At 41.1% G+C, this 27,882-nt stretch overlaps 2 protein-coding genes across 5 annotated transcripts; one reads left to right on the top strand and one right to left on the bottom strand.

Annotated features, from left to right (window-relative positions):
- The first annotated feature begins 33 nt into the window (after nucleotides 1–33).
- On the top strand, nucleotides 34–24,215 carry LOC139621969 (clathrin coat assembly protein AP180-like). 4 transcript variants are annotated; one of them, XM_071478975.1, is made up of 26 exons: nucleotides 34–623; nucleotides 734–1,032; nucleotides 7,351–7,493; nucleotides 7,998–8,073; nucleotides 9,029–9,131; nucleotides 9,311–9,404; nucleotides 9,505–9,616; nucleotides 9,702–9,808; nucleotides 9,904–9,945; nucleotides 10,492–10,565; nucleotides 11,472–11,484; nucleotides 11,577–11,707; nucleotides 12,254–12,327; nucleotides 12,555–12,569; nucleotides 13,168–13,338; nucleotides 14,574–14,672; nucleotides 16,451–16,705; nucleotides 16,979–17,053; nucleotides 17,403–17,489; nucleotides 18,144–18,215; nucleotides 19,939–20,025; nucleotides 20,987–21,048; nucleotides 21,925–21,978; nucleotides 22,136–22,219; nucleotides 22,312–22,423; nucleotides 22,683–24,215. In XM_071478975.1, exons 2-25 carry the CDS (start codon nucleotides 903–905, stop codon nucleotides 22,396–22,398), a joined length of 2,247 nt encoding a protein of 748 aa, XP_071335076.1. In that variant the 5' UTR covers nucleotides 34–623; nucleotides 734–902; the 3' UTR covers nucleotides 22,399–22,423; nucleotides 22,683–24,215. The 4 variants fall into 4 exon arrangements, 1 of the variants encoding a protein (XP_071335076.1); XR_011691123.1 differs by lacking the exons at nucleotides 20,987–21,048; nucleotides 21,925–21,978; nucleotides 22,136–22,219; nucleotides 22,312–22,423; nucleotides 22,683–24,215 and having other exon boundaries at nucleotides 36–623; nucleotides 18,028–18,215; nucleotides 19,939–20,015; XR_011691124.1 differs by lacking the exons at nucleotides 16,979–17,053; nucleotides 20,987–21,048; nucleotides 21,925–21,978; ... (1 more) ...; nucleotides 22,312–22,423; nucleotides 22,683–24,215 and having other exon boundaries at nucleotides 38–623; nucleotides 18,028–18,215; nucleotides 19,939–20,015.
- Nucleotides 23,941–27,882, bottom strand: LOC139621973 (inactive serine protease 35-like). The gene is made up of 2 exons (XM_071478979.1): nucleotides 27,384–27,882; nucleotides 23,941–26,761 (listed from the first exon to the last, which is right to left on the bottom strand). The coding sequence occupies exon 2, from the start codon at nucleotides 26,755–26,757 to the stop codon at nucleotides 25,315–25,317; it is 1,443 nt and encodes a 480-aa protein (XP_071335080.1). The 5' UTR covers nucleotides 26,758–26,761; nucleotides 27,384–27,882; the 3' UTR covers nucleotides 23,941–25,314.

The following is a 27,882-nucleotide window of genomic DNA, read 5'->3' as shown; positions in this document are numbered from 1 at the left end:
CGTTGGGGGAGGAGATTCTAGATGGACATATAGATAGGCCAAATAAATAAACAAACGACACGGGGGGGGGGAAGGACATAAGGAAATTCCTGTCTGTCTTTTCCTCTTCTCGAGCATCTTGCGCTGCGCAGAGTTGGCTACGCTACCTGGGAGCGGTGCGCATTTTCTGTCAGTCTGAGGAGAGGACCGGCGCATCTCAAGCGGCATTTCTGAGCCGAAACGGACACAGTCAGAGAGGGAAGAAACACCGCAGTCTGACAAGCGAAGGGACCATTGCGGGTTCTTCTCTTATTTTGAAATCTCTCTTTTTTTGTTAACGCACTTACGCGGGAGGAAAGGCAGCCAAACCTGATGCCCGCTCCAAACAGGATATTTGACCGGCCTGTGGAGAGCTGATTCAGGCCGACAGGCTATATTTCCAAAAAAACATTTTGATGATAAGAGGGGATTCGCTTGCGCAGCGTTTTTCATTGGTCTGTTTTCGAAGTAATAGCAGGGGTTGAGAAAATAGCCTTCATCGCCAGCTGAGTGTTACATAACCGAGTGGCTTTAGCTGTCCAAGGTGCTGAACTGGACGGCCGGAGCCTATAACGGGACAAGCCGTGGGGAATTCACAACCTTGCGTAAGTCCACTCATGTCACCACACATATCGTCAACGTGATTTGATGCGAAAATAGCATTTATCTAGTGTTTCCAGCTCATCCTGTGTGTGTTTTCTTTCCGCCCACACAGAAGGTCACAGGCCTATCAGCCGGGGGAGAGGAAAGCACGGGATCCGCTGCTTGAGCCACTGGTCGGATTCTTTCTTTTTTTTTTTTTTTTTTTTTTTTTTTTTTTTTTTTTAAAACATCGTCCCGTGTTGAGATACATTTCCTGAGGTGGTCGATTCGGCGGAGAGAAAATGTCGGGGCAAACGCTCACGGATCGCATTGCCGCTGCGCAATACCAGCTAACGGGATCAGATATGGCCCGGGCTGTCTGCAAAGCCACCACTCATGAAGTGATGGCGCCCAAGAAAAAGCACCTGGAGTGTAAGTGTGGTCCTTCATCTTCTTTCCTGGCTTTATAAGGTGGGGGTGGGGGGCAAACAGGCCTCTCACATCTCACACCATGCCATCACAATCTTTAGAGCTATTATGACCAGTCACTTGTTAATTCCCTTTGCTTAAATGGGTGTGGTGCCATAATGAATTGATGTAGCCGCGACGGCGACCCCTCTGCTGACCATGTGTGTCCGCCCCTAGCAAAGATGATGGAGAGGGAGAGAAAGTGGGAGACAGAGAGGTAGGGAGAAAAGGTCATATTTTAAGTAGACTGACAAGTCATCCCATTTAATTGATTTCTGTGCTCCTGCAAAGTCATTTTTACTTAACATTGCATTTATTGTACCAGATAAGGTCTGCATACTGCTAGTGAATCATGTGCACACACATTAAATTAAAATTACATTTCCGGGATATGATGCTGTCTAAACAACATGCAAAAAGACTTATTTGGATTTCATGTTGTCTGTAGTTCAGTATTGGACCATAGAGTCACAGCTAAATAAAATATTCAAACCTCACAGCTTTATTGACACATCTACTGATGACAGCAGGGGCCACCGTATGACAAATCATGATTAATCACTATCATATAGCACAAATACTGAGTCAGACCAAAGCAGTGGCGTGGCACTGAATACAGACAGTGATGGGTACTCTAGCTAATCGTACGTGTCCTCTGGTTTTATGTTTGTCTGTCTGTCTGTGTGTGGTCGCTGGGCAGGTCTGGTCCTGTGTCTTGGGCTGGGACCTTATATCTTGTGATCCGCTCACCTGCTGAATAATTTAATAATCATCCAATGGCTGCTTTGCATTATTTAAACAGCCAAAGGTGACAATGCTAATGCCAGAATGCACCAGAGACCATTGCTTCCCCTTTTTTCTGCTGTTCTCATGTGTTTGTTTTCTGTGTCTCTCACTTTGACAGCGCAGACTTGGACTCGTGTAGCTGCTTAGCAAACTGTCACCGGTACGAGTCACGACCTAGGACAGAGCCTTGTTACCACAAACAATGTTTGATACACAAAAGGATTCTTATTTGCTTCACCTGCAAACCAGTTCATCAAGCTATACTGCACATATGGAAATATTGTCTTCCTGCAGGATTTTAGTCTTTGAGGTTATGCTGTAACCATTTCTAGGGCAATTCAACAAGCTCTCTGTATGTAGGCCACTGTGCTACTCTTGCAGGTGTATCTTGGCTGGAGGAAACTCCTAACCTCAAAAAATTGAAAAACATTTCCACTGAGACCAACAAGACGTTAATAGAAACAGACAAAATACATTTAAATAAAAATAAAATTTGAATGTGTTCATACAGTTTCGGCTGAAAATAAATTTGGCACAAATAAGTGAAGCCCTGTAAGTAATTGCAACATAATCACTAAAAAGTACAAGTAAAGGCTGCCTACACAATAAGTCCCTCTCAACCTGTTTGATCCATTTGACACTAGATATATATATATAACTTGCCGTATTTAAACCTTTATCATAAAGACACAGTCTCTGACCCTTGGGGTGGACGGATGTGGGTGTGTGTTGGTGGTGGCGGTGCAGTGCAGTTGCCATGACAACAGATTGAGAATGCCAGGGGATGGCACTGTAATGACAGAGGGAGATTGTGAGAAGGAAGACGGCAAATGACAGGCCTGTCAACTCTGGAGAGACAATCAAAATGAATGTAGAGTTCTTTAACCAAGCCAAAACACTGAATGATAAGCGCTCCTAAATGATTTGTGCTGGTGCTTCACAGAATCCTGTGTCGATTTTTAGGAGGAAAGAATATCGTCTTCTCATCAGATGTGGAAATGTGCCTTTTGACGCACAATTACACTGCAAGATAAAACTAGCAAAGGGTCTACATAAAAGCAGGACTTTCCTCTGTATGGAGAGCAATATCTCATTACGTTTTGGCTCTGATGCGTGTTTTAGATTTCTTGTGAAGTAAGACAGTGCATGCAGGGAATAAAACCCAGGCGTCACAGATGTGTTATTTCTTGCTATTCACTGTAAAACACTCTCCAGTGAGTTTCATATTTGCATTTATGTAATCATGTATTTAATGAAAAGAGTGCTGGAGGGAATGTGTTACAAATCAGAAGAGAACACGTGCTCTACACAAGGTCAATTGAAAGTGTACAGTTTGCTCAGCACCAAAGGCAATAGGTTCGAATTCATCTGAGGTCATGTTGTAAATGTACTGGATGTAATGGGTGTAATATATGTCTCCACTAGACTACTCTGTGTCTTTGACTCACTATAGCAGGAGCCAGTTCAGCTAGCATCTCAAGAGGGCAAGTCGAAATTAAACTAATTGCTGTAGTCATTAAAAATATTCTTTAACATTTTGGAAAAACACTTTCCTGCTGATGGTTGGATGAATAAACTGATACCACACTCATGTCCGGGCCCAAAATGTAAGGTTATACAGGCAGCAGCTAGTTAGTTTAGCCTAGCATAAGAACTGGAAACAGTGTGTAAACAGCTAGCCTAGCTGGTTGAAGGTAAAAACATAAAAAAAATCTGCCTAACACCACCTATAAAGCTCTGTATTTAACAAACCATATCTTGTTTGTTTAATCTGTAAAAAAAAAAAAAAAAAGTGTAAAAATGAGGGCTAGCTGTTTCCATGTGTTTCCTTTCCTTGTGCTAAGCTAAGCTAACTACCTGTAGCTTTATATTTAGCATATGGAAATGAGAGTGGGAACAATCTTATCATCTAACTCTTGGCATGGAAGTAAGTGACTTTCTGAAAGTGCAAAATTATTACTTTTAACATTTAAGATGTTTAACCACTCATCTGCTCTGCCAAGTGGTGGGTCGTCCCACTCATTAAACCTTGACATGTCATTTGCACTCTATTGTGCATTCATGGTTTGCCATTTTATGTGAGCATCCAAATTCCGAGTGTAAAGTTTATATGCTAGACTATATAGTGCCCTAAAAAATTTCAACAATGTTAGCATTTTGCTAACAGTTCCACAGCACACACACACCGTCACATTTAATGAATGCAAACATGAAGAGATATTCAACTTTATAGCTACATATTAAAATCTTATTTTACTGCTCACAATTGAGTATAGATTTGAGTGTCTATTACACAGGGAGTGATGAAGCGGAGTGATTTTGGACACAGCTAGGGTGTAAATTGAAACCACCTCAAAGGCTCCATCAAGGTGCCACTAGTTGATAGCTGACAGGATTTAGACCATGTGGATGAAATCTACACATTAACACAATGATAACATGTATGTTCTGTCTAATTTTATCTGGATTATTCTGGATACTACTGGATTGGTTTGTTGTGCAACTTTAAATCACAGTTATAGTAGACAGACTCCGGGACCGACTAGAAAAAGACACAGTTAACACAGACACAGTCACACGCAAACATACACTCGCACAGTATGAGGCCTCACAGTTCATTCTTAGATCTCTCCTGTGGGCTGTGGATTACCGTAAGAGTCTTTATTTAGCTCGGCCAATCCTCATTAGACACACACACATACGCATTACTTACATGAATGTGTGTATGTTTCAGGGTAATGATACCACAACTAGATTATAGCCTATGATATGCCACATATGGCAACATATTAGACATGAGTAAACAGATATTATGATATATCTAAATACGCAGTTCTAAGTGGGTATTATGAGCTGAAAGTCTGAGGGAATAGCTGTGGATAAAGCTGCCTTCATGATGCTAGAATGAATATTAACTTAGTAGCTGTGCCAGTGACATGATAATGTTATATAATCACATTTCAGCCATTGTTGACCATGTCTCTATGTGTATGTGTGTGTATGTGTGTGTGTGTGTGTGTGTGTGTGTCATTTGAAAAAGCTGCAGGGGAGTGTAACCTTCAGCCATTTCATAGAGATGTGAGGCTAAAAGAGGGACAGGAAAAAGAGAGTGAAATCAAAGATAGTGGTTGGAAATAATAAAAGATTTGAAAGAGAGAGAAAATTAGCCTTTAGAATAAAAACTGAAATGTGTTACTGAACTGTGTAATATCTATAGGAGCCATGGTAGGGAAGCAGATCTATGTTACTGCAACCATCATTAGACATAAAAGCAACAGACAGAGCTGTTGCTGTGCGGCTGTCACCATCTGGTCAAACTCTACAGATGGATTGCAGCAAAATTAGCTCCACAAAGATCAGACGGAGCTGAGTGATTACTCTATTCACTTAAAACCAGATAAAAGACATTCATATTTAAAATTCATTTGGCAGTTGACTTCATTTTGATTCTTAAAACTGACATTGTTTCTTCCATTTTGTGGGAGGAAGACAATGAAATAAACCTGACTCATTATACTCAACAGCAATGGTGACAAAAAGCAGACAATAGAGATGGTGTGAAACAGGTGGTGTGAAAACAGGTGTATGTATGCTGTACGGGGGATGGGCAGTGAGACAGACACCATAGAAAGACTAGAACCAGTGATTAGTAATAATCTGTTTACAACCCCCAACCACCCTAACCATCCCAGCTTGCCACGCTTTGATGACCTTGAGCAGCTCTGACTCTCATATCTCTTCATTTCTTACACATTCACATCAACAGAACTGATCCTCAGCAGACTCCCTGCCGCTCTCCTGAGTGTCTGCTCTCTCTCTTACTTCCTGCCATCTCATCACATGAATGTTCGGGTCTACAGTTTTGTGCCTACCTATTTGAGGCAAGACCAAGGCCTGTTCAATATAACGGCCTTCCTCTCCTTCCATTATTAGAGTTGCCTGCCAATATTTGCTGCATTCCTCTTTGGCACTCTGTATAGATACACTCAGTCCCGTCCTTGCTGTTTAGCCATCAATGTCAGGCTCAGACTGAAATTGTTATTCTCTTCGTATTTCACCACCACTGTGCCCACAGAAAATGTAATACATTTATATCATGTCTGCCAAACATATTTACAGACCTAGAGTCATGTATATGGCATTGTCAGCAAACATCCTGCAACACTACATTTAAAAATGTCAATCTTTTCTCAAGGCATTTCTTTTGTTTGCTTGATCAAATGCTCTTGCTCTCACTTTATATTTGGATTTCTGTTTGTGTGGCCATCTGTCTGCCTGACTCCCCCTCTCTCCGGAGAAACAGCACCAATAGAAACTCCCACATCAGACAAAGAATGAATAAATATTTCTGCTGAAAAATAAATCATTGTTGATTAAGAGTTGTGAGAGTGCATGTCATCATCAGGTAGTCAGGGACCTGCATTATAAAGCCTATATTTTGAGCAGTGCTAACACGCAGATTTCAAATGGCAGCAGCTTTGTTGCAACTTTATTTAAATGGACTCCATGTACACAACACAACACATACACTGTAGTCCAAATGTTTGAAATGATAAGTCAGTTATTCAAACTGTGTTATTTGACAGGAATTTAATTGGCGGCTATTTTGTTTTAAAAATCCTGATATACACGCATTCTCTGGTTCCAGCTTCTTCAAACAGAGTTTTGGTGTGTTTGTCAGGCATTTTTTACTATTCTTAACTTTTAAAAAGTTGATTAATTGATTTCTTAACTAATTATTGATAATAATTGTTACCTTTTAGCTCAAATGTAATATATAATAGAATATGTGCATAAAAAGTATTTGTCTTCTGTCTATCTCTTTGCCTCACTGTCAGGCGATTACACTTAATATAATGTTCTCAACAGGTAAAAATGGGAGGGGGGGTATCTTAAGTAATTTGCAGCAACACATTCGTGACTATGGAACAAAAGAAAATGTGCTTGAAATAGACTGAGAAATTATGCGTCACACTCTCCTGAAATTTAAATCTCTGGACAATTCCTCAATAAAGCTATGAGTCAGTGTTCGATTCAGTCAGATAAATGTATAATTAATGTCCAAGCAATGAGACATTTGCTTGTATTTGACTTCATGCAATGGTCAGGACACTTTACTTTTGGAGACCTCTCTGTGTCTGAGTGTCTGAACTGGCAGTAAGAGGAGGGGAGATGACAAAGCATTATTTTCTCTCTGCATTGTCAGCGTGTGTGTGCTTGCACGTGTGTGTGTGTGTGTGGGCTTGTGCACCAACTTCATTTTCTATTTGCATCAGGTCTCCCTCCTGGCTGAATATTCTCATGGGTGTCTAGAGAAGCTCTGAATATTTAGCTTTCACACTTAATCAAAGTTTAATCAGGGCAATTGAAATTATGCAGGCGTTTGTCTAAGGATACTAACTGTGACTTTCGTCTTGCATGCCAAATGAATGTGAAGCTTCCCAAACTAGGGAAGGGACAGTTTTATCTAACCCTTGTGCGAATGTTTCTTTGCAGACCTGGTGTCAGCCACCAATACCACCAATGTGAACATCCCTCAGATGGCTGACACACTGTTTGAGCGAGCCACCAATGCCAGCTGGGTGGTCGTCTTCAAGGCCCTCGTTACCACTCATCACATGTGTGTCCACGGCAATGAGGTCAGCGAATGTGATGATGAATCACATCTGGAGCAAATACAGTTCAAGCTTGACTCCATTTTCATTCAGTGATATTAGATAAATGTGAAAGCTACATTTAATTTGTTACTGTTTCAATTTTAGAGTGAAATAAGGCACTGGCTATGAGCGGATTTGGTAAATAATAAATGTGTTGGTAATTAACCTGTGAGGTTTCCACTTTGGAGAGCTGAAATTGCTCCTCTGAGTGTGATAAAGCTTCTGAGTGGTGCTGATGGAGCTGATAGACAGATAAATAAGATGTGACCACAGTTCCTCAAACAAATAAAAATGAGTCCTGTGGGTCCATTGTGTGAGCAGCCATCCACGGAGTCCGATTCGTAAAAAGCTGCTACATGATAGAATGAAATGTCAGCAAAGCAAGTCCTAGTTACAGGTGTTAGAGTGTTTCTGTAACACCTTTCTTTCCTTCGCCGCCTTCGACAGGTACAAGACTGTTTACTGTGTTTTCTGTCTCTTTCTCAGAGGTTCATTCAGTACTTGGCTTCCAGGACCTCCCTGTTCAACCTCAGCAACTTTATCGACAAAACCGGCTCTCACGGTAAGAACACAGAAATCTGATTATTTGGTGTGTGCAGTGTGTAATGTATGTGCATAGATCATCTGTTCTCCAGATGACAATACTGGCACATTACTCAAACTTCTCATTATCTGGAAATGCAAATAGAAACAGGAAGAGGTGCACACATAGATCCGTCTGGCAAATAGAAAGAATGACACAAATTACAGGAGGACCACACATGTATTGGTACACACAGCTGTTCACACACTCTTATACATATACACACATGCATTCAAACAGATGCTGGTATTTCTCTCTCTCCAATATCTAATGACATATATTTAAATTAAAGCTCTCACATTCAAACATTTTATTACTATAATTAAAACAATATGTGTGTATATACAATATATATATATATATATATATATAGAGAGAGCTGTGCTAAGAAAATATTTAAAGGCATGATATGTCAAAATTGCAAGAAAAATGCTGCTTTTCTACCTCTACATTTCTACCTTTTTAATGATCATTGTTATTTCAATGATTTTCCCTAACTCAAAATGTAAATTTTTGAAGGAATGGATCAGTATTAACAGATTTTTGCCTGGACCTTTTGTCCTGCACTTCAAAAAGTTCTTGTTTCTATAAGAAGACACTGTTCACTGCAGTTTATTCAACCACAAGGTCCTCATGGGCAAATTATTTTCATTAAAAAATGAAATTTGGTCGGCATTACATCTCTCTCAAAATGAACTTCTGGAAAACAGCGTTGTCATGGTTCAAGGAAAGCTTAGAATAGGCATCACATAATTAGCCCAAGAATTATGAGATGCTGTTTATGGCACAAACACATCAAATCAAAAATCACTGGTTCAAATAGTATTTGCACTGAAGGGGGTGTTATCTAAATTTGCAGCTATTCAAAATGAACAAAAATGAGCTCTCTCTGTTTTTGCCGAGTGCTCTCTGACATGAATTTGATTGTGTTTAGGTTATGACATGTCTACGTTCATCAGACGGTATGGACGATACCTGAACGAGAAAGCTTTTGCCTACCGCCAGATGGCTTTTGACTTCACCAGAGTTAAGAAGGGGTATGTTAACAATAATTATCATATTCTGTGCTGAAGAACTTCATTGGCTTATCAGTGAGCCCTTGTCATTCACTAATTCACCTCATTGGTCAGTTTTCCACTTACGGTCACTTGTTATGTCCTATGGTCGTTCTTATCCCTGCGGAGCATCTTAACATCTGTCTGTTGTGTCTCCTCAGAGCTGAGGGTGTGATGAGGACCATGACCACTGAGAAGTTGTTGAAAGGCATGCCTGTTCTGCAGACTCAGATCGACACACTCCTGGAGTTTGACGTGAGTCCAACTTTGCTTAATTTCTACTACTATTTTATTCAGTTTGGAGGTTTTACAGTTGCCTGAAAACCCTTCTGACCTCTGTCCCTGATCCTTTCAGGTTCATCCCAAGGAGCTGAACAATGGGATCATCAATGCTGCATTTATGCTTCTCTTCAAGGACCTGGTCAAACTCTTTGCATCCTACAATGACGGCATCATCAACCTATTAGGTCAGTACTGCATGAGTACTTCTCGTTGGCACCTCGACGATCCCAGTGAATCTGAACCTGCAAACCTCTTGTTTTCCGCACACAGAGAAATACTTCAAGATGAAGAAGAGCGACTGTAAGGAGGCCTTGGAGATCTACAAAAGATTCCTGACCAGGGTGACAAAGATTGGGGAATTCATGAAGCTGGCTGAGGTAGGACACTCCTTAACCTTGCATTTGTAATGATGTATATGCCATGACAAAGCAGTGTAGCAATATTGATTTATTGATTTGTTTTCATTCAACAGACAGTTGGAGTTGACAAAAATGACATTCCTGACATCAACTACGTAAGTAAACACATCTCATGGCTCCCATGTTTTTTTGTTTCCTGGAAGCACTGGGACTAAGAATATGATGCACATGAATGCCACCCATCCCTCCTCTCTCTCACACACACACAACACACGCATGCAACACACAGAAGCACCCATGTCTCACCCACCACCATCTCCCCAACCCAGTGTCTCCACCCCGGGGTAGTGGTGGATCTAGCAGACTCAGATGATGAGGACTGTCCTTTTAAACCTCTGGAGGACCCGGTAACCACAGAAACACAGGGCGCCCTGGCTGAGTGCCTGTTTGCAGGATGGAGTGTCAGCATGTTGATCCTAATTCAATGTGACAAACACACAAATCTCACAGGCGCGTGTGTGTTTGTGTGTGTGTGTGTACATGCATGTGGGTATTGCAGTGAGATTTTCCAAAGCCCCTGCCACTCTCAACGCTTTACCGCTTTTTTTCTGGAAATTGAAATGTAAACTTGGACTGTGAATGCAGGAGACGTGTGGAAAGGATACATTTTTAATTACTCCAGTTTTTGTTTTCTTTGTTAGGCTCCCAGCAGTATCCTGGAGTCGCTGGAAACACACATGAATGGTCTTGAGGATACAAAGGGTGGAAAGAAGGGGTAAGTTTAATAACATTTTTTAAATTTCAGTTTAAGTGCTTCTTATTCTCTGAATGACACCCAGTGTGAAGGCAGAACTGAAGAATTAGGATCACATAACAGCCACAGTTAATGAGACTGACATTGGAGAAAATCCCTCTTTGTTTTTTATGAGCTATGTCACTAAAAATCTTACATAGCTAAGAGAAATGTTGAAAACAGGCCTTTTCAGGTGCTATATCTCTGTTTTTTCCGTTAACCCTTCCTCTCTCTTATTCCCTTTTATGTTCATTTGGAATCACCAGTGAAGGGTGAGCATATATACTATATGTTTTGTTTGGAGTTTACTAATTTCTTAGAAAACTGTGCAGATGTATTTACTGCCATTTCCCCTCTGAGGTAAACTCACACATTATTCACATGTGAATCACAGTGTGAAGGTGGATAGAAACCTTCTGCACATTGTGCACCCAAACTAGCGGAACTAGGTTCACATGTGGAAATGTGTGTATCGGTGTGATCACATGTGTGAACTCTGCAAGAGACACATGTGTTGATAAACAGTAAGTCACCACATGTGCATTATCACATCCTGACATGCAATGTGAATCAGTATATGAAGGGTTTTGTTCCAAAGTTAAAATAATTAGTAGGACAGAGTGGGTATTTTTAACAATTGGCTCCTTCAGATGGTTTCTTTCTTTTTTCATATTGTGCACATACGTCATACATACAACATATTACTTTGGAAATTAACTCTTCATATGATCACATATGATACAATCTGTCTTTCATATTTCTTTGATTTCTTGAGTTTAGGTTTTTAGACATGAAAATAAATCCATCAAATAGCTCCCAGTCTTCACACAGGTCGCTCCTTTTCAAACAAAAGCACTTACGATTCCTTCACTTCTTTTACTCTTTCAGGTCTCCAACGAAGGTAAGATACGCATTTGATATAGTATTCCATTTTTGTTAAGTTGTTCCAGTTGGATGCACTGTTCAAACGGGGCTTCCCTGTCTGGGTTTCAGGGCTCTCCAACAAACAATGTGTCTCCAACATCGACTCCAGCCAAATCTTCAAATGCTGTTCCCACACTGCAGCCTCCTCCTGGGGAGAGTGCTGCTGCCGCTGCTCCAGCTGCTCCTGAGCCAGCCGAAGAGTAAGTGACCTGTCACCTCCCTGTGCTGTGTCATCTCTCATGCCTTTCTGTGACCTCAAGTATTTGGTGTGCTACACGTCATTGCACCAAATATTTGGAAAGCTTTTTTTGGTCACATATTTGGCATTGTTTGTCCTTTAATGGCCCTTGCAATGTTTAAAAACCACACCTAAAAGCTCATTTTGTAGCAGGTGATAATGTCTTGGATTATTTAGGTGCTGAAATATCTCATTGCTATGAAAATATATACAAACATTCATGGTCCCTAGAGGAAGAATTTAACTGATTGAGTATTTTGTTGTTTTCCCTGAAATTTGAAAATATATTTGTGGATAAATTCTAATAACTTTGGCTTTTCATCATCATCATCAGGTCAAGGTTCAGGTTTTTCATTTGTCCAATACTTTGGTTTATGGCCAAATACTTGTGAAGCTGAATTTATGATGCTTAGTACAAAGGAAGTTAAAAACACTGATTCCTGCAAAGGATCACAAACTGATGTTGTTGTCTGTCTGTCTGTCTCTCTCTCTCTCACTCTCTCTCCAGTTCCTTGTTGGATCTGGATCCACTGTCCTCCTCGGGTCCCTCAGCACCATCAGCTGCCCCCACATCTTGGGGAGGTAAGTCTGCCTCCTTGATGTCAAATAAGCTGATGGTTCACCTGAAAGAATGCTCTCAGCATTTACAGTATATTTGGTTCATTTGGTAAATTTACCTGCAGTCAGTCTTGATAGCTGGATTTGTCATTTGAAATTCTTAGATTTATATTGATTCTTGAACTAATACATATTAATTCAGTTGAATAAAACATGTATTTTCCCTGTCCCCTCGTTTTCTGCTTCCACAGACCTTCTTGGATCAGGTGAGTGTTACTCTACTCTTCACTTCTCCTCCAGCCTCTTGCCTAGACTAGTGTAGCCTTAAATCATCCTCTGGGTTACCTCAGTGTAACTAATTCTCATTTTCAACAAACTCTAATCTATAATTGAGGTGACCTGGAAACAACATCAATGTTTTATTCCAAACTGAGCTTTCAGATAGACTTTAATGTACCAGTGTCACATGGATACCTCCCTGTTTGTCTCCTCAAGCTGTTCTCTTTAGGCTGAGTAGTCTCTTTGTTTCTCTCTACCTTCCCTCTCTTCCCTCCCTCCACATACTCCATTGTCTGTTTTTGGTTTTCAATGGGGGCTATTTTGGTTGGTTTTTTATTTGCTGATTATGACTGGATGGTGTTGGATAATTTTGCAATTTTAATTTGGTTAAAATATATATTTTGCTTTGGTTGGTCAATTCCAAAATATCTTAATTGGGTTTGATTTGAATTGGGCCTTTGTTTCGGCTTACTTTTGGTCACTGTCTTCTTGAACGGTGACTCAACTGGTTATTTTTATTGCTTTTTGGGGCTTTATTTTGGTGCCTTCCTTTGGGGATTTCAAACACCCCATTGGTGCTCGCAGAAATGGGCGATTCCTTGCTTTCTGAACCCACCCTCACGGCAGAGCCCGCCCCCTCCCCTGCAGCAGCAACACCCACTCCTGCAGCGGCAGAACCTGGAGTCTCTCTAGCTCCTCCCACTAGCACAGCAGCCGCCACTTCCCCTGGCGCCGCCAATATGGATCTGTTGGGAGGTCAGTGAGCTTCCAGAAAATTCTCTACAAAAGAATCACTCTGGGAAGCTCAAACCTAAAACCATCACACAATATGATAACACAGACATGCATGTGCAAACACCAACAGAACAGGGCTTTGCTGATTTATCAGTGGTATTGTCTGTATCCTGCAAACAAAGTTACATCATCAAGACCAGTCAGATCTTACTAATGCACTGATGCACACCACCATCATTTTCAGCGATCAGCTGCCTCAAAATTATGGAGCCCCTAAGTAATATAGTCAATATAAAATGAACAAATAAGTCATTATGAAATGATAATATGAATAAATTGTGTAAAACAAATACACCAATGAATGAAAATTAATTAATTGTAAAATATTATTAAAACTCAATCAATATTCAACACATTATTTCACGGCCAACGAGATCCTTTGCTGTATGTCATTCCCATACTCTAAGTTTCCTTTATGTCTTCACTAACCCTATCACATTTATTTTATAAATTTTAAAAATACCTTTCATTATTTAACAAATTACTGGATTATCTATAAATTTATTGCTATTTATTACTTACTAATTACTATTTTATGATCCATTAGTTATTTAATATAGACAACCTTGGGGTTCCATACAAAATATTGCGGATCCTGCCAGATGATAATATACAGAAACACGTAATCTCATTTACTCTGTTACATACAAACACACACACACACACACACACACACACACACACACACACACACTCTACATATACTGCACATAATAACAGCCTGCACAAAAACATACTGCTACACTCATTCTCCACATGCGTCTTGTTTGATAGGCAGATATGCTTTTCTTTGACCTCAGTGAAAAGCAATTCTATCAAACCCTGTCACATGGCTACAGCTACAGATGGCAGCTGTAACACTTGTAGATTTCAGGCTTATTCCGCTCTTTGTACAGTAGATTAATCCTTGCTGTAGTGCCTCCTGTCTGTATTCCCATTTGTCCATTCACCTGTGAGTCATTAATGTCACATATCAATGCTGTATGCTTCAGTTTTTTGGAGTTCAATACAGAGTGTAACAAGTGCCGATTACTCTCTGTCGTCTTAAACGCTACGATTCTTACTTTTATTTCCATGATGTTCTCTTTTGCTCCTCATGTTTCTTGACTCTATTTTCTCTTCTCATCTTTATTTCTTTATCCGTATCCGTCTCTCTGGGCGTCTCTTTCCTCTGCTGGGGTTTATGTGAACCTCAGACGCCTTTGCAACACCTGCTCCTGCCACTGAGGCCTCTGCAGCAGCAGCTGAAGGCGGGGCTGCCGCTACGCCTGCCCCAGCCACCGCCGCTGGAGCTGGTGGGTGACTGAGTCTGTCTGTGTGTGTGAGTGAGTATGTGTTTGAGTCAGTGGTGGAAAGTGACTAAGAACATGTGCAATTGTGTGTAATTACACTGCAATAAAAGAACTAGTTTTCATGTCTACATGGATTATGAACTGGTGAGGACACTAGCTACAGTTGTCATTTCAGCTCACAAAACTGACAGTTGTTGGTTAGAAATGAAATGAATGAAAAGCCATTTCTTTTGTTCCACTTCTGTCTAAAAATTGTTCGGAATATTGACAAACTTGTGCTCCACCACAACTCAGGAGAAAATGGTGCACTGTTTACTCCATTAATTTTGGTTTAACTATATTTTAACTTGATTAATTATATTTTGCTTATGTCCAAACTTTCAAACAGGGTATTTAAGTCTACTTTTGTATTCTCTGACAGTTGTTTATGTTCATGAATGAATAACTAATACAGCAATAATCCACTGTAAGCTTTTTTAAAGATATTTTGAAATGTGACAATAGAAAAAGCAGCGGTGCTAATAATAAAGTTAATAATGGCTGGATTTCATTGTGCTGCTGCAGTTTCAGGGTCCTGATGTTATTGCTGACTCACTGTCACAGCTCACTGGGACACCTGAATATAAGGAAAAGTTGTTAATGATATTAACACCTGTGCTTCTCCTTCTATCACAGGTTAAAATGCCTGCTGTAAAAATCACTAACAGTGTATTATAACTAATGTAAGAGTAAATTAAAGCTTTAGTGTTGTCCCTTTAGCTTTAGATAATCTGGTGGGCAGATTTTTGTCATCTTAAAGAGAAACAGTAGCTGTTTCTCCCTTTTTCAAGACTGGAAACTGACAGAATAGTACACTGTGCTGAGCAATGCTAACAAGCTGCTGGTGGTAGCTTCCTATTTAGAGACATCAGAGTTGTGTCAGTCTTCTTAAGCAAGCAAATTAGCGTATTTCCCAAAATGTAGAGCTATTTTTAGTACATTTAACAGCCTTTACTCTACTTTCACTTAAAGACTCAAAATGCAGAACTTAGTTCAATTGAATATTTTTATTTTTTTGTGGTATATTACTTTTACTTAAAGATCTGAATGCTTTTTCCACCTCTCGTTTGAGTGTCTTGACCATGAACAAAAAGATGTTTAATAACTTACAGAACAGTTTGTGTAGGCGAAAATGCTTGTGTGTGTGTGTGTTAGTGTGTGTGTGTGTGTGTGTGTGTGTGTGTGCTTTTATTGTTGCTCTCAATTTTTAATCAGGTTTTCATCTCAAGGCTTTGTGAAGGGATAGTAGGCGTAGAGATTCACTATTCATTACTGCTGGTGTCTGGATAGTGCTATTGTTGTTACCATGGTGACTGAGGACGATGCTCTTAGCTGTCTCTTATCTTTTGGCCTCAAAAGATTTGTGCTTTTTCTGTTATGGAAAAGGTTGCCTACGGTGTTTGCTGATTTTAGTTGTAGGTTTTAGGTTTATGTACTGTGAAGGACTCGCTTCAGTTGTTTGTCACTTTTTTTCTCATCAAAATGCTATTTTTAGCTATAAGTGTTTCAACAGACAGCGAGAGTGTGTTGGAGCTCTGCACATTTCCACCTCCTATCACTCCTCTCATTTGCTTTTTCATTTCTCTCACCTCAGCTTTCATGATTTTTACAGTATTTTCATCATCCCCACATGAGACACCCTGTTTTGTATCGAACTAATTGTCTAACATTCCATCTTCCTCTCCATGTGTTACATCTCCACCTCGCCCCACCACCACCTCCAACCCACCTCTTCCCAAAAGACCCCTTCGCTCCCTCGGATGGTAACATCAACGCAGCGTCTTCAGGTGTAGACCTTTTCGGCCTGATGACAGTGGAGAATAATAACCCGGGTAGTTCGCTGGATGCCTGTTTTAGCTCTGTGGTGCACCAGCCCTCCCCGTCCCCTTCCCCTTCACCGCTCTTCACCTCCGCATCCAGCACCATCACCACCACTGCAACCATTTCAGCTCCCATAGCCCCCAGTGCCGCCAACCCAACGACTGACCTTTTCAGCGGTAAATGTTAGAGATTTGTGTGTTTCAATACTAATCTCACTGTCTCGTCATATTAACTGGCATCCTCCTGGCTCTCTAGTCTGCTTGCCGTCCTCTTCTCTCATCTCTCATCACCCCTTTTTGTTCTTCTCCTTTATTGATTTCATCAGGCTAATGTGCACATATTGAAGGCCTCTTTCACTTCACCGTGGCTGCTGTTTGTGAGCATCACCACCATTTTAAAGTGTTTGAGAATTTTAATATTCCTGTCTCTGGGTGCGCATGTGTTTGTAGATCTCTTTGATTCCATGCCAGACACAAGCTTCACCAAAGCAGACCCCGCTCCCAGTGTTGACTTGTTTACAGCAGGTATACCCTATTGCACCCAGTCTGCCATCTCGCGTGTGCTCCTACTCTCATATCCTGTCTTGCCGTGTCTGTTTTTTCCACTTTTGTCCTTGGCTTTGATTAGGGAAGGGGGAAAAAGAAGGCAATGAGATTGCTCTCTCATGGGTCAGCTAAAAGCTATTGAGCTGTCTGAAACGTTTACTAAATCACTCCTACCCCCTCTGCCATTTCAGCATGTACTGCGTGCACTGCATCTGCAGTTGATAAATGTGCATCATAATGAATCACAGTCAATAGTTTGTGTGTACTTGTGTGTATTTGTGTGAGTTCGCTTGGGCTCTAAACATCATCTCCACCTTGCCCTCCCCAGCGGATGTGTTCATCTCCCCTGCCCCCACCCTCTCCTCCACAACCCCATCCAAAACTGACACGGGAGCCTTCATGAACCTGTTTGGTGGTGGGTGACTCACATGACTGCCTGCTCTCCCCTCTGTCTCCCCCGTTCATGAACGCATCATCAAAGAAGAGGAGGACATAAAATGAAACAGTTGATATTGATGTTAATACTGTCATGCTTTCCCTATATGGTCATAGCTACAGATTTTGCTGCTGCATATTCTATGTTTCCTATGTTTATGTCTTTGTGGATAGATCATGGAAGCATAACGAGCAGATACCTGAAGCTTGAATATCTAAATAGTCGAATTATTGCGATGACTTGGCTCAGGAGTTCTGTCATTACTTTATTTTTAGTTCTTTATTCAAGGTTGCTAGAGTAGTCAGAACTATTCTATTGTATGAACATGTGTGTATTTGAAAATGCATGGGGATGCTTTTCTGTGACTGTTGAAAGAGTATGGCATTATGATAAGTCATGTGTATGTGTGTGTGTAAATTCCAAAAGCAGTGTTTCTCAGTTCTGTTAGAAATGAATGTGATTATTTATCCCTTCAGCCGTCCTCTCTAACTCTAAACACTTTGTTTGGCATTACCAGTGTGACGCTGAAGGCTGATTATTACCCCTTCTTTGCCCTTATGCTGCAATGGAAACGGCTCGACCTACTTTGACCTGGCATGGTATGGCGTGGTATGTGTTGCGTTAACCTGCCAGAGTCCACAGGAGGAGATGCATCAGCTGCTGCAGCTGCTGCTCCTGCTGCCCCTGGTGCTGAGCTCATGTCAGGTAAAAACCTTTAAATGTGAAGTGCCAGCCTGCATGACGATGTGTACAGTTGAGGGCATACCAACATATTGCATATTTCCATTTCACTGAAACGCCCGACTACAGATGTTGTTAATTCATTAGTAATTGCATGCTGCCTTCTGTTCTTCTATTCTAATGAAGTAATATTGTTAGTTAAAGCCAAGTTTGTTGACATCTTTCATTTGATTGTTAACAAGATGGTTTCTACGTGGCTAATTGTAGATCAGCCGCTGTTTCTATTAACTTTGGTAATGGTTAATGAAATAGTTTGCTGTTCTACATTTTATTTGATTTATACACTCGTTCTCACACACAAAATTAGATTATATATGTTGTTGTACATTGGAAACGTGTGTGTAATTTCTTTCTTAACTACTTCTTCTTGTTGGTTCAGCGTCAAAGTAAAGTCACTTTTGAGTCCTCTGGATTTGGACTATGTCCATATGTGGTCATAGCATCATCATTGCATCACCTGTTTTGCATAGTCCTACTGTTGTCATTAGTCTTTGGGGAATTTCTCCAATCTCCACATTACATGACTCTACAATCCATTATATCCATGGTAACTGTAACCATGGCAACATGGGTCCCGCTCACCTGGTTCCTGGTCATCTCCTGTCCTGTGCCATTGGTCTCCATGTTATGTAACTGATGGTCTGCAATACTACTGCTTTAAGGCTTAACTCTTTCTTCCCCCTCTCTCTATCATTTGCACAATAACCTCTCATGGTTTCACTGTCACTCCCTCCTTTAAAACCTCATTGCATTTTTTTCTCTCTCTCTGGCATCTCTGCTTCTTATTTTCCTCTCTCTCACACACACTCTCACTCTCTTCCTCGCTTTCTCTCTCTCCATCTGGCTCTTGGGCTGGCTCATTGCTTGCTTCCTGCCATTTGATTGGGTGAGTTTCCTTGCTCTTTAACACGCTAATTTCCCACAGTGCACTGCTGCATTGCAGTGGTGTAAGGCAAGCTCAGCTGCACTGTCCCTTCTACCACCAGAAGCGCGATGGTCACAAAGTGTGTGTGAAGTAGCAGTATTATTTAGTGCTTCTGTAGCATTTAACCCAGCTTCATTTTAGCTGCGGTGCTTTCCCCCTCATTATAATTCCTGCTGCACTCACACAGATACAGTAAAAACCTCAAAATAAACACAGAAAATATATTCTTGACAATGTGTGTGATGTTATGATGTTAAGATGTAGTGCTGTTTATCACATATATGATTGCAAATTCAGATTCATATTTATCCCACAGACACATATCATTACAGTTAGATGAGTTCATATTTTCAGACTCCAAATTGCAATAGTAGTGAGCAGCTGACCTGACAGATGTCTCCTGCACTACATTATTATACTACTGTCATTTTTCTTGCAGTCTATATACAGATTCTGTACTGAAATGACAAAACATTTATATAAATTTGTATAAATTTGCAAAAATTGGCTATGTTCCTATTTTCTTTAGATCATACTTAATATCTGTTTTTTGATATTAACTTACTCTCTGGTAGTTCACATTCCAGTGCTCCTCTCTTCTCTCTGTTGTCATGGAGACACCTATTGGTTGTCATGGTAATCCCCAGTAGTAAGGAGGTCTACTACTGAGTGTGAGGATAGCTCGCATTGAAGAATGCTAATATCTCCCTCCGTCTCCCCTCATCTCCCCCGCCCCACCCCCCAACCCCCTTCCTCCTGTAGTATTTGATGGACTAGGGGATGTAATGAAGCCCACTGTGACCCCTCAGGCGGGTGATGTTGACACCTCTATGGCTAACATGGCAAGTAGTAAGTAGTCATTTAGATTAACTGAGGCAATATCATAGATACTGACTGAAAGGAATAGTTCAGCATTATGGGACATTAGCTTTCTTAGAAAGAGTAAGATGAGAAGATCAATACCACACTCACGTGCACATTATATATAGATTGGGGTGGGTTGGCAATTAGCTTAGCATAGCATGAAGACTGGAAACATAGGGAAACAGCTAGCCTGGCTTTCTCTGAAATGCACCTACAATCACTTCTAAGATAACAAATGAACATGTTTGTTAGTTTGTTAGTTCTAATTAAGATGGTAAACATGTTAAACATCAAACCTGCTAAGCATCGGCATTGTGGACATGTTAGCATGTTGACGTTAGCTCAAGCTCAAGCACAACTACACAAAGCCACTATATCGCTTTAGATTCTTAGTCTTGTTTATCTGCACATAAGTAACGTAAAAATATTTGTGGTTTTATGGGGAGTTATGTGCTATATAATATTTCTTAGTGGCCCGGCACAGTGACTTCCAGTTAGAGATTCTTGTTCATCTGGAAATAGATACAAGTAAAAACTACCTTGAATTGTAGTTTTTACATTACTTTTTGAGAATGAATCAAGCAGAGATGTAACGTGTTTATCAGCGAGTTTTGGAAGCATTGTTAGGCAAGCAATTTGGAGAGAGCCGGGCTAGCTGTTTCCCTCTGCTGCCAGTCTCTCTGCTAAGCTACAGCAAACTAATCGTCTCCTGGCTCAAGCTCCTTAGCTAACAGATGAGACTGGTATGGATCATCTCCTCTCACTCTCACAAGGAAAGCAAGTAATCAATTTTACCCAAAATGTTAAGCTACTCCTTTAATTCAACTTGTCTTGTAACTTGCAACTGTATTGCATCACATCCTGTTGGCTCAACAATGTCAGTTAATGAAAACAGTGATTTTGCAGTACCTCTCTTCTTCTCTCCCTCTCTCTGTCTGTGTCTCAGATCTCACAATGGGAACCGCAGCGGCCCCTCAGGTAGCTCCCCCCAGTTGGGGTGCTCCCATGGTAAATGTTGTCTGTGTCTTATAGCATGGAGTGGAGCTGCATGGCAGCGACAGACAGGGCATTCCTGTAGCAGCAATCACAAGCATTGCCTTCATCTGGCTCTCCAGGTTCCAGGTCCAATCACAGAGCTAGGAAACCGAGACGTGTGACAGTGAAGCAAGGAAACAAGACTTATAACAAACCTTGATCAAAGTATAACTTACTGGTAGAATTTATTTAAATGATAAATCTCATAGAACCTCAGAGCACATGCACTTCTAGGAAATGTGTAGAAAATTGTCAAAAGCAAGGGCGGAAATTCAAGCAGTTTTAACATGAAGTCTGGCTCAAAACATGTTTTATATTTATGAAATATCTACTGGAGAGTGATGAAGTGGCAAATGATTGAGTGCCAAATTCAGAAGCTGTTGCTTGGAAACAGCTTCTTCTTCTCCTGAGTTTGTATTTACTTTGTAGCCTGATAGTGTCCAGGCAAGACACCTGGTTTTCCCCCTCATAGCTGAACTCACTCCTCCATCAACACATTTGCTTCTTATGGATATTTCAGTTGTCTATTTGGCAAAAATAGATCTCACACTCTCATCTGAAGACTACCTGCAGCAAGCTTCCCCTCTGCTCTTCAACTCCTTGTGCATGTATAAATAAAGGATACGAACTCATAGGTTAAGTTAGGGTTTTGTTGTGCCATGCCTGTCTTCATTTGGTTTGTGCCAGTCTATTTGTTTTCACCATTACTTTTATATGTTGCTAGAAAACATTTTAGCATTGTGTACTGTTTTTTTTTTGTGTGTGTACATTGTCTTGCAGTGTGTGTCTGTCTCATATGTAGTGTAGTAACATCCCAACTCCTCCTCTCCCTCCCCTCCACACCTTTAGACCGTACCCATGGGTGTTCCTCCTTTTATGGGGACTCACCCCAGCTTCAGCATGGTAAGACCACCAGTCCAGTCCAGTAATATCCCTAAACCAGTCTGGACATTACTGGACATTGATGGACAATGACTCCCTTTAGGTGTCCCTCACACCCATCAGAAAATCAACACTGTGTCTTACTGTCTCTTTTTCCTCTTGTCTGTCTCTGTGTAAGCCCGGAGCACCAGGTGTTGGAGCTCCCATGATGCCCATGGTGAGGCCAGGGTTCCCTGCAACTGGAGCAACCCCCGGAGCACCGGTAATGTACTCACTCTTAAACCGATTATACACACACAGTTATGACACGTCCATATGAGTTTATATAAGTGCTAAAAGTAGACATGTCTGCAGATGTCTCCGGGAATGGCCCAGAGCCCCAGAAAGCCTCCACCACCCAGGAACGCTCTGGATGACCTCAATATTAAGGACTTCATGTAGACTGACTGACCCATAAACCCCCAAGGTACACCTGTTGTCTCCTTACTTATAGGATGGGTTATTGTGATCTGTTGGTCTGGAGGAGCTTTGTCGAGTCTGAGAGAATAATCTCTGATGATGTCATAGTGATGTAGAAGAAGATACTTTTTTACCTTTTGAATAATCTAAGTAATATTTTGTGCGTTCACACTGGGATCTCAACTTTATTATACCTGACCTATTTCTCTTGAGAGCACTTGTTTTAATCAAGTCTCTATCCTATCTCTCTGCTTCCCTCTCTGTAGGTTTGTCATTGTGTCTGGAGCTCCGTGGATGTGGATGTCTGCACTTTCCCACTGCCTCTCCTCAGTCATGCCCCCAGCCCTTCAGCCAACCAGCCATCACATCTATGATCTTTGCCCTCTGACCCCCTACCAGCCGCGACCCCTAAAAAGAAACCTGCCCTCCTTATCTAATGTTGTAGCACAACTGTGAATGTGAACCCTAGATGCAGAAAACAAAATTCCGTTTATGTGTGTGTGGGTGTGCGTGTAACTCAGTGTTAACCTTTACTTAATATACTTCTGAAAAATGAACAAAAAAATTATAAATGTGTATTTAGATTCATTCTGGATTTCTGCGTATCAGCTGACTTGGAATGGATATATGTTGGATTCTTTGCGCATCTCCCAGACGAGGACTGTGTTGTTAAATGTGGACTGTGTTCGGTGTGTGTAACTTCACTGGCCAACCCCTACTCCCACTCCTCTACCCCTGTCGTCCAAACTAATACTGAGCTATGTTTATGTCATTAAAGACTTGGTTGTTCCTATATCTACTCGGCCATCCATCCTCCCACCTGTCTACTTCAAGTTTTTGGACAACGATTCTTAATCAAAATGTACCTGAAAACAACTTGCACTGCAAATCTGGACTTATCATCGAACACATCACATAGTGTTCAGTTTCATTTTTACTTTATCTTTTTGTAGGGATTGTATGAACATGCAAAAATTTGTTAAATGTGTTCAAATTGACATATGCATTTTAGACTATTTTAAATGATAGATTATACATATTTTCTTTAGTCTTTATTTTGAGAGAATAAAAATGTATCATATATTTTTAGTTACATCAAATTATATGGTTGACAAAAAAAAAAAGGCAAGTAGACTCAAAAACTTCCCTCCTCCTTTGTACATACCTTTCAATCTGTAATCAGAGGCAGTATTGAATGGAAACTTTGCCCTGAGTGTTTACTGTTGCGCCCTCTGCTGGTGTGGAGTGATACTGCATTGTAGCATGCGACACAGGTCAATCTGGGATGCGTTCTGCATAATACTCTCTAAGAGCTCCTTTCCCTGTCTCACGCTCCACACAAAATGACTTAATGTTGAAGTGGAAACCAAGGAGACAAGGAAGCATCTGTGTATGTGATTGGAATGTGGCCTCAGTCCTCTTTGGGTCATTTGTGACGCTGCAGCAGTCAGTACATTTCTTCATGTGCTGTCACTGGAAGTCTTGGGGACTCTCACCGTAAAGTACTCAAGTATACGCTGGATGTTCTGTGTGTTGTTTATTTCCAAAAGTGACTGTATCTTAATCCATTGTGGCATTAACAAAGTGTTGAAAGAAAAATAAAGATGACTATGATACATAAAAACAAAAAGAATGTGGATAAATAATGTTTGCTAAGTATTCATATGAAGGCTGTGACTTTTTTTTTGTTTGTTTTTTTGGTTTTTTTTTTGGGTTAATATCAATGGCATCGCCCTCCCTCCCTCACCCCCACCTGCATGTGAGTCCAAATGAGATGCAATAAAAGACAAATACACTGATCCAAACAATCCTCACGGCTCATCACTTATCGCTGGTCTGCTTTTGTCAGCTTGTTTTATGAACAAGACATGAATTAATTTTGTTACAAGAAAATGTGTTTGTGGCCAGGTCAATAACAGACAGACAAGACAACAATAACAAGACAATATAAGACATAGTTGCTCATACACTCATACGCAGATTTGCAATAACATTAACAATCGTTATTGCAAAAACAAACCAAGCAAGATTCTTACACTGTGCAACATGTGAGAACATAGTATTTGGTCTTCCCCTTTACATACAGTCTCAGTTTATTACAGTCATATAAATTAGGTGTTTCAGAGACAGACAAACAACTATGGTGTCTAGAAAAGGTAACAATTAAATTCTGTCAAAAAAAAACTGAATTGAAGTATTTTACTAATGTCAAATTTAGACACTTGGTCATGTTTTTAGCAGTTTTTGAGTCATTCACACCAGATCACATCAGACCGGCACTCCTGGGCTGGTATGTAAGAAGCTGCTCACAGTGAAATTTTGATTTTAAATCCCTCAGATGTTTGACTTAGACTAAAAGGTAATTCCCCCCTCATTTTACAATGTTAGTGCACTGATAAATTGGTGGAATATTCTTTTAATGAAATGTTTAACGTTTAGCTCAACAATTATTGCTTTATCCTTTTTGGGCTCATTTAAGATTTTTATAAATAATATCCCAAATAGTACACATTGATATTGTAACTATAACTGTATCTTTTATGAGCTTTCTTCTTATACTGAAGCTTATAATGTTGGTTACAATGAATGATGGGTGGGCTTAAAGGTGGCAATGTGTACATGATGTTGTGACAAAGCCACGACACGTTTGGAGGCCTCTTTATTGGCTGTGTCAGTGCTTGAGAGAGGGCATTTTGGGAGGGAGGGCATGATTGTAGTCCTTATTTTACAACAATTTGGAATCACTGCAGTCAGCACCTAAGCAAAGCATCTGAGTCCTACTTTTTACCAATAGGACCCGTTCTGTGATGTTTTATACATGCCAGTCCTGATCTTTAAGTCTCTTAGAAAGTGACGACAGATTTTTTTTTGCTCTTGTACATCCATTGCTCTGTAGGTTCAGACCTCTTCACAAAGACTTGGATCTCCGTGGATCCAGTGACAGATCTGGGCGTACTTGGGGGTAGTGATGCTCACAGCAACATTAAAGTCCCTCAGCTCACCTCCGTCTGCCTCCACCCACTGATGGCCTAAAAATACCCCAATCACCCTCCTCTGCCACTTCCCTTTGCCATCTACACCCCCAGCTTCCTGTCTCAGACGAATGTAAACACCTGCACCTGTCGCACCTGGCTGCGCGTCACATTGCTGGTACATCAAATCATCAGACTCCTTTGCCACTGAGCAAAAACGATAAACCACCTTCTCATCTCCACGCCCATCCAGCAGGCTTTTGTCAGCATCGTAGCCTGAGAAGTGGATCCGTGCCAGGGGAGCGGCGGAGGGAGCCACTCCGAGCTTCATGTACTTTTGTTTGATTTGGCGTTTCAGCTCCAGAAGGGCGTAATCATAGTCAGAGGAAACTGAGTTGGTGGAGTTCTTGGTGTGGATCCATCCTTGAGGGATTCGGGTTTGTTTAACTCGTGACCAACGGAAGACAGGCTGCTTTTTTGGCTCAACACTGCGCCGAAAACGGTTGAGACGCTTTCGTTTCCTTCCTCTTCTTTTAAACTCTGTGCTTCCATCATTAGCTACCGCATGACCTCTCTCTCTTCTTCCTCTGCGTCTCCCACCTTTGCCTCTATTTCTTCCTCTCACCACATCTCCATCAATACTATTCTGCTCCTCCGCTTCCTCCATTATCTGCTCTCCTCCCTTCTCCTCACCCGTCTCTGCTTCTCCTCTCCTCCCTCCCCTCCTCTGCCCTCCTCTCCTCCTTCCCCCTCTCCTTTTTTTGGTTTTGAGCTGCAACACTCCTACTTTAAGCCTCCTGACACCCTCTAGGTAGTCACTCCCATCGTGGATGCAGCGTGCTGCTGTCAGCACATGTTTCGGGGACACCAGGACTCCAGAGCAGCCTGTGGAGAGGCGGACTGCAGTAGAGAACGGGTAGTTGGTGATGAAATGCGTATCAGAGATCACAAAGCGTCCATCTGGTCCATAAATGTGTCGTTTCCTTCGGGATCGGGTTTGTGAATTGGCTGGTGTTCTTGCAGACGTCTTATTAAAACCCTGCAAACTTATATCTGTATGTGTGCGCGTGCCATTCTCATACATCGTCTCATATCCCAGAATCCTCTCTTGCTCAGTCTGGTCCACAGGTGGTAGGCTGCCTTGACACTCTATCCCACAAAGTGTCTTTGCCCTGCCTTTTCTTTCCTCATTCTCCTCTTGCCCTCTGAACAAAGGGGTGTTCAAAAACTGTGTGTTTGTGTCCAGCAGCACCGGGAGGCTCTGCCTGGTCCACCTGTACGCCTCACTGTTCCCATCTTTACCAAAAACCCCAGAAACTCTCAGGGAAGCTGCACAGAGCAGCAGACAGAGGAAGTGTTTTGGGCCCATTCCACTGAAAAGAAATACAAAAAGAGAGAAACACTTAGACGTAGTCTTTTTTAGAGATTGAAACAGTGAAGACAAAATGAAATAGTAGTGAGTGCACGCTCTTTCAAGCGGCATTCATGATGCTTTTACACATTATTTGGCCAGCAGGGGGCACACAAGATCAATTTCTAAACAATAAGTGTATTGGGAGAAAAGTGTGATTATTTTGTTTTTTTAACTGACACCAGGTGTCTGCAGTTGAATGAAAAACTTCAAAATGCCATCATTATTAGATGCAACAGCCAATGTTAACTGTCATTTGCTGGCACAGAGAAAGGTTGACGTTTCTGCAATATAGCCTATAGATTAGATATTATTCCTTTATATTATTATATTAGCCTATATAAAGAGTAATACATTTTAGAAAAGAACTTAGACAGTCTGAAGTCCGGGATAGTTAAGAAACAGTACAGGGAAAAAGGACATACAAAAAAAGAAAAAAAAAAAACATAACTTTTGTAAGTACTAAGAGGAAAGCTAGTGATGTGAGATTTTATTTTGAAAAGATTATCACTTCGTGCATAAACGATACAAAAATGTCACATGGGAAATAGACGCAAGGAATACAAATTCCCAAAATTTCCTACCTGCAAACATTAAAAAAATACCCCAACAACTTCCAGTCGATGTTCTCCTCCTCATTAATAAAAAATCGTCTCTATCCAAACGGCTTCCAGCAGACTAGGATCCATCATTTCCTGGGCTCAAAAAACAGGAGCGCAAATAGAGGCTGCGTGCAAGATCCTCATAGAAATCTACATCCCACTCTGATGCAGAAAAAAGTGACGGCCAGACAGGCAGAGGGTGGGTGGGAGTCAGCCAGGAGGACGAAAGCATGAATGGGGTTTTTGATCATGTGATGACACGGCACCACAAGCAAAAAGTGGAGCCATGTGGACGTGAATTCTGAGGTGTTTTTCTCTGGATTCTGCAAATATTTCCACTACGCGGGGAATGCGTGGGGAGCAGCGATGCTTTCACGTGAAAAGTAACACTGACAACATGTTGCTTTTGAGCGCGTGTTTATCCGATGCTTTTGCGGTTAAAAATGTAAGTTTAGATTTATGTCAGGTGGTCTTTTGAAGT

The sequence above is a fragment of the Trachinotus anak genome, unplaced genomic scaffold, assembly GCF_046630095.1.
Source record: "Trachinotus anak isolate AG129_WGS33_773 ecotype Australia unplaced genomic scaffold, CSIRO_AGI_Tana_v1 ptg000005l, whole genome shotgun sequence".
NCBI lineage: Eukaryota > Metazoa > Chordata > Actinopteri > Carangiformes > Carangidae > Trachinotus > Trachinotus anak.
The sequence above is the reverse complement of the archived record's forward strand: the minus strand, read 5'-3'. Positions and strand labels throughout refer to the sequence as shown.

Bases quoted from the DNA above. Each gene is read 5' to 3' on its own strand.
- LOC139621969 (XM_071478975.1), top strand. From the start codon at position 903: ATGTCGGGGCAAACGCTCACGGATCGCATTGCCGCTGCGCAATACCAG. The intron at 7,494-7,997 runs GTCAGCGAATGT...TCTCTTTCTCAG, and splicing joins TGTGTGTCCACGGCAATGAG to AGGTTCATTCAGTACTTGGC. The intron at 22,220-22,311 runs GTAATGTACTCA...ACATGTCTGCAG, and splicing joins GAGCAACCCCCGGAGCACCG to ATGTCTCCGGGAATGGCCCA.
- LOC139621973 (XM_071478979.1), bottom strand. From the start codon at position 26,757: ATGGGCCCAAAACACTTCCTCTGTCTGCTGCTCTGTGCAGCTTCCCTG.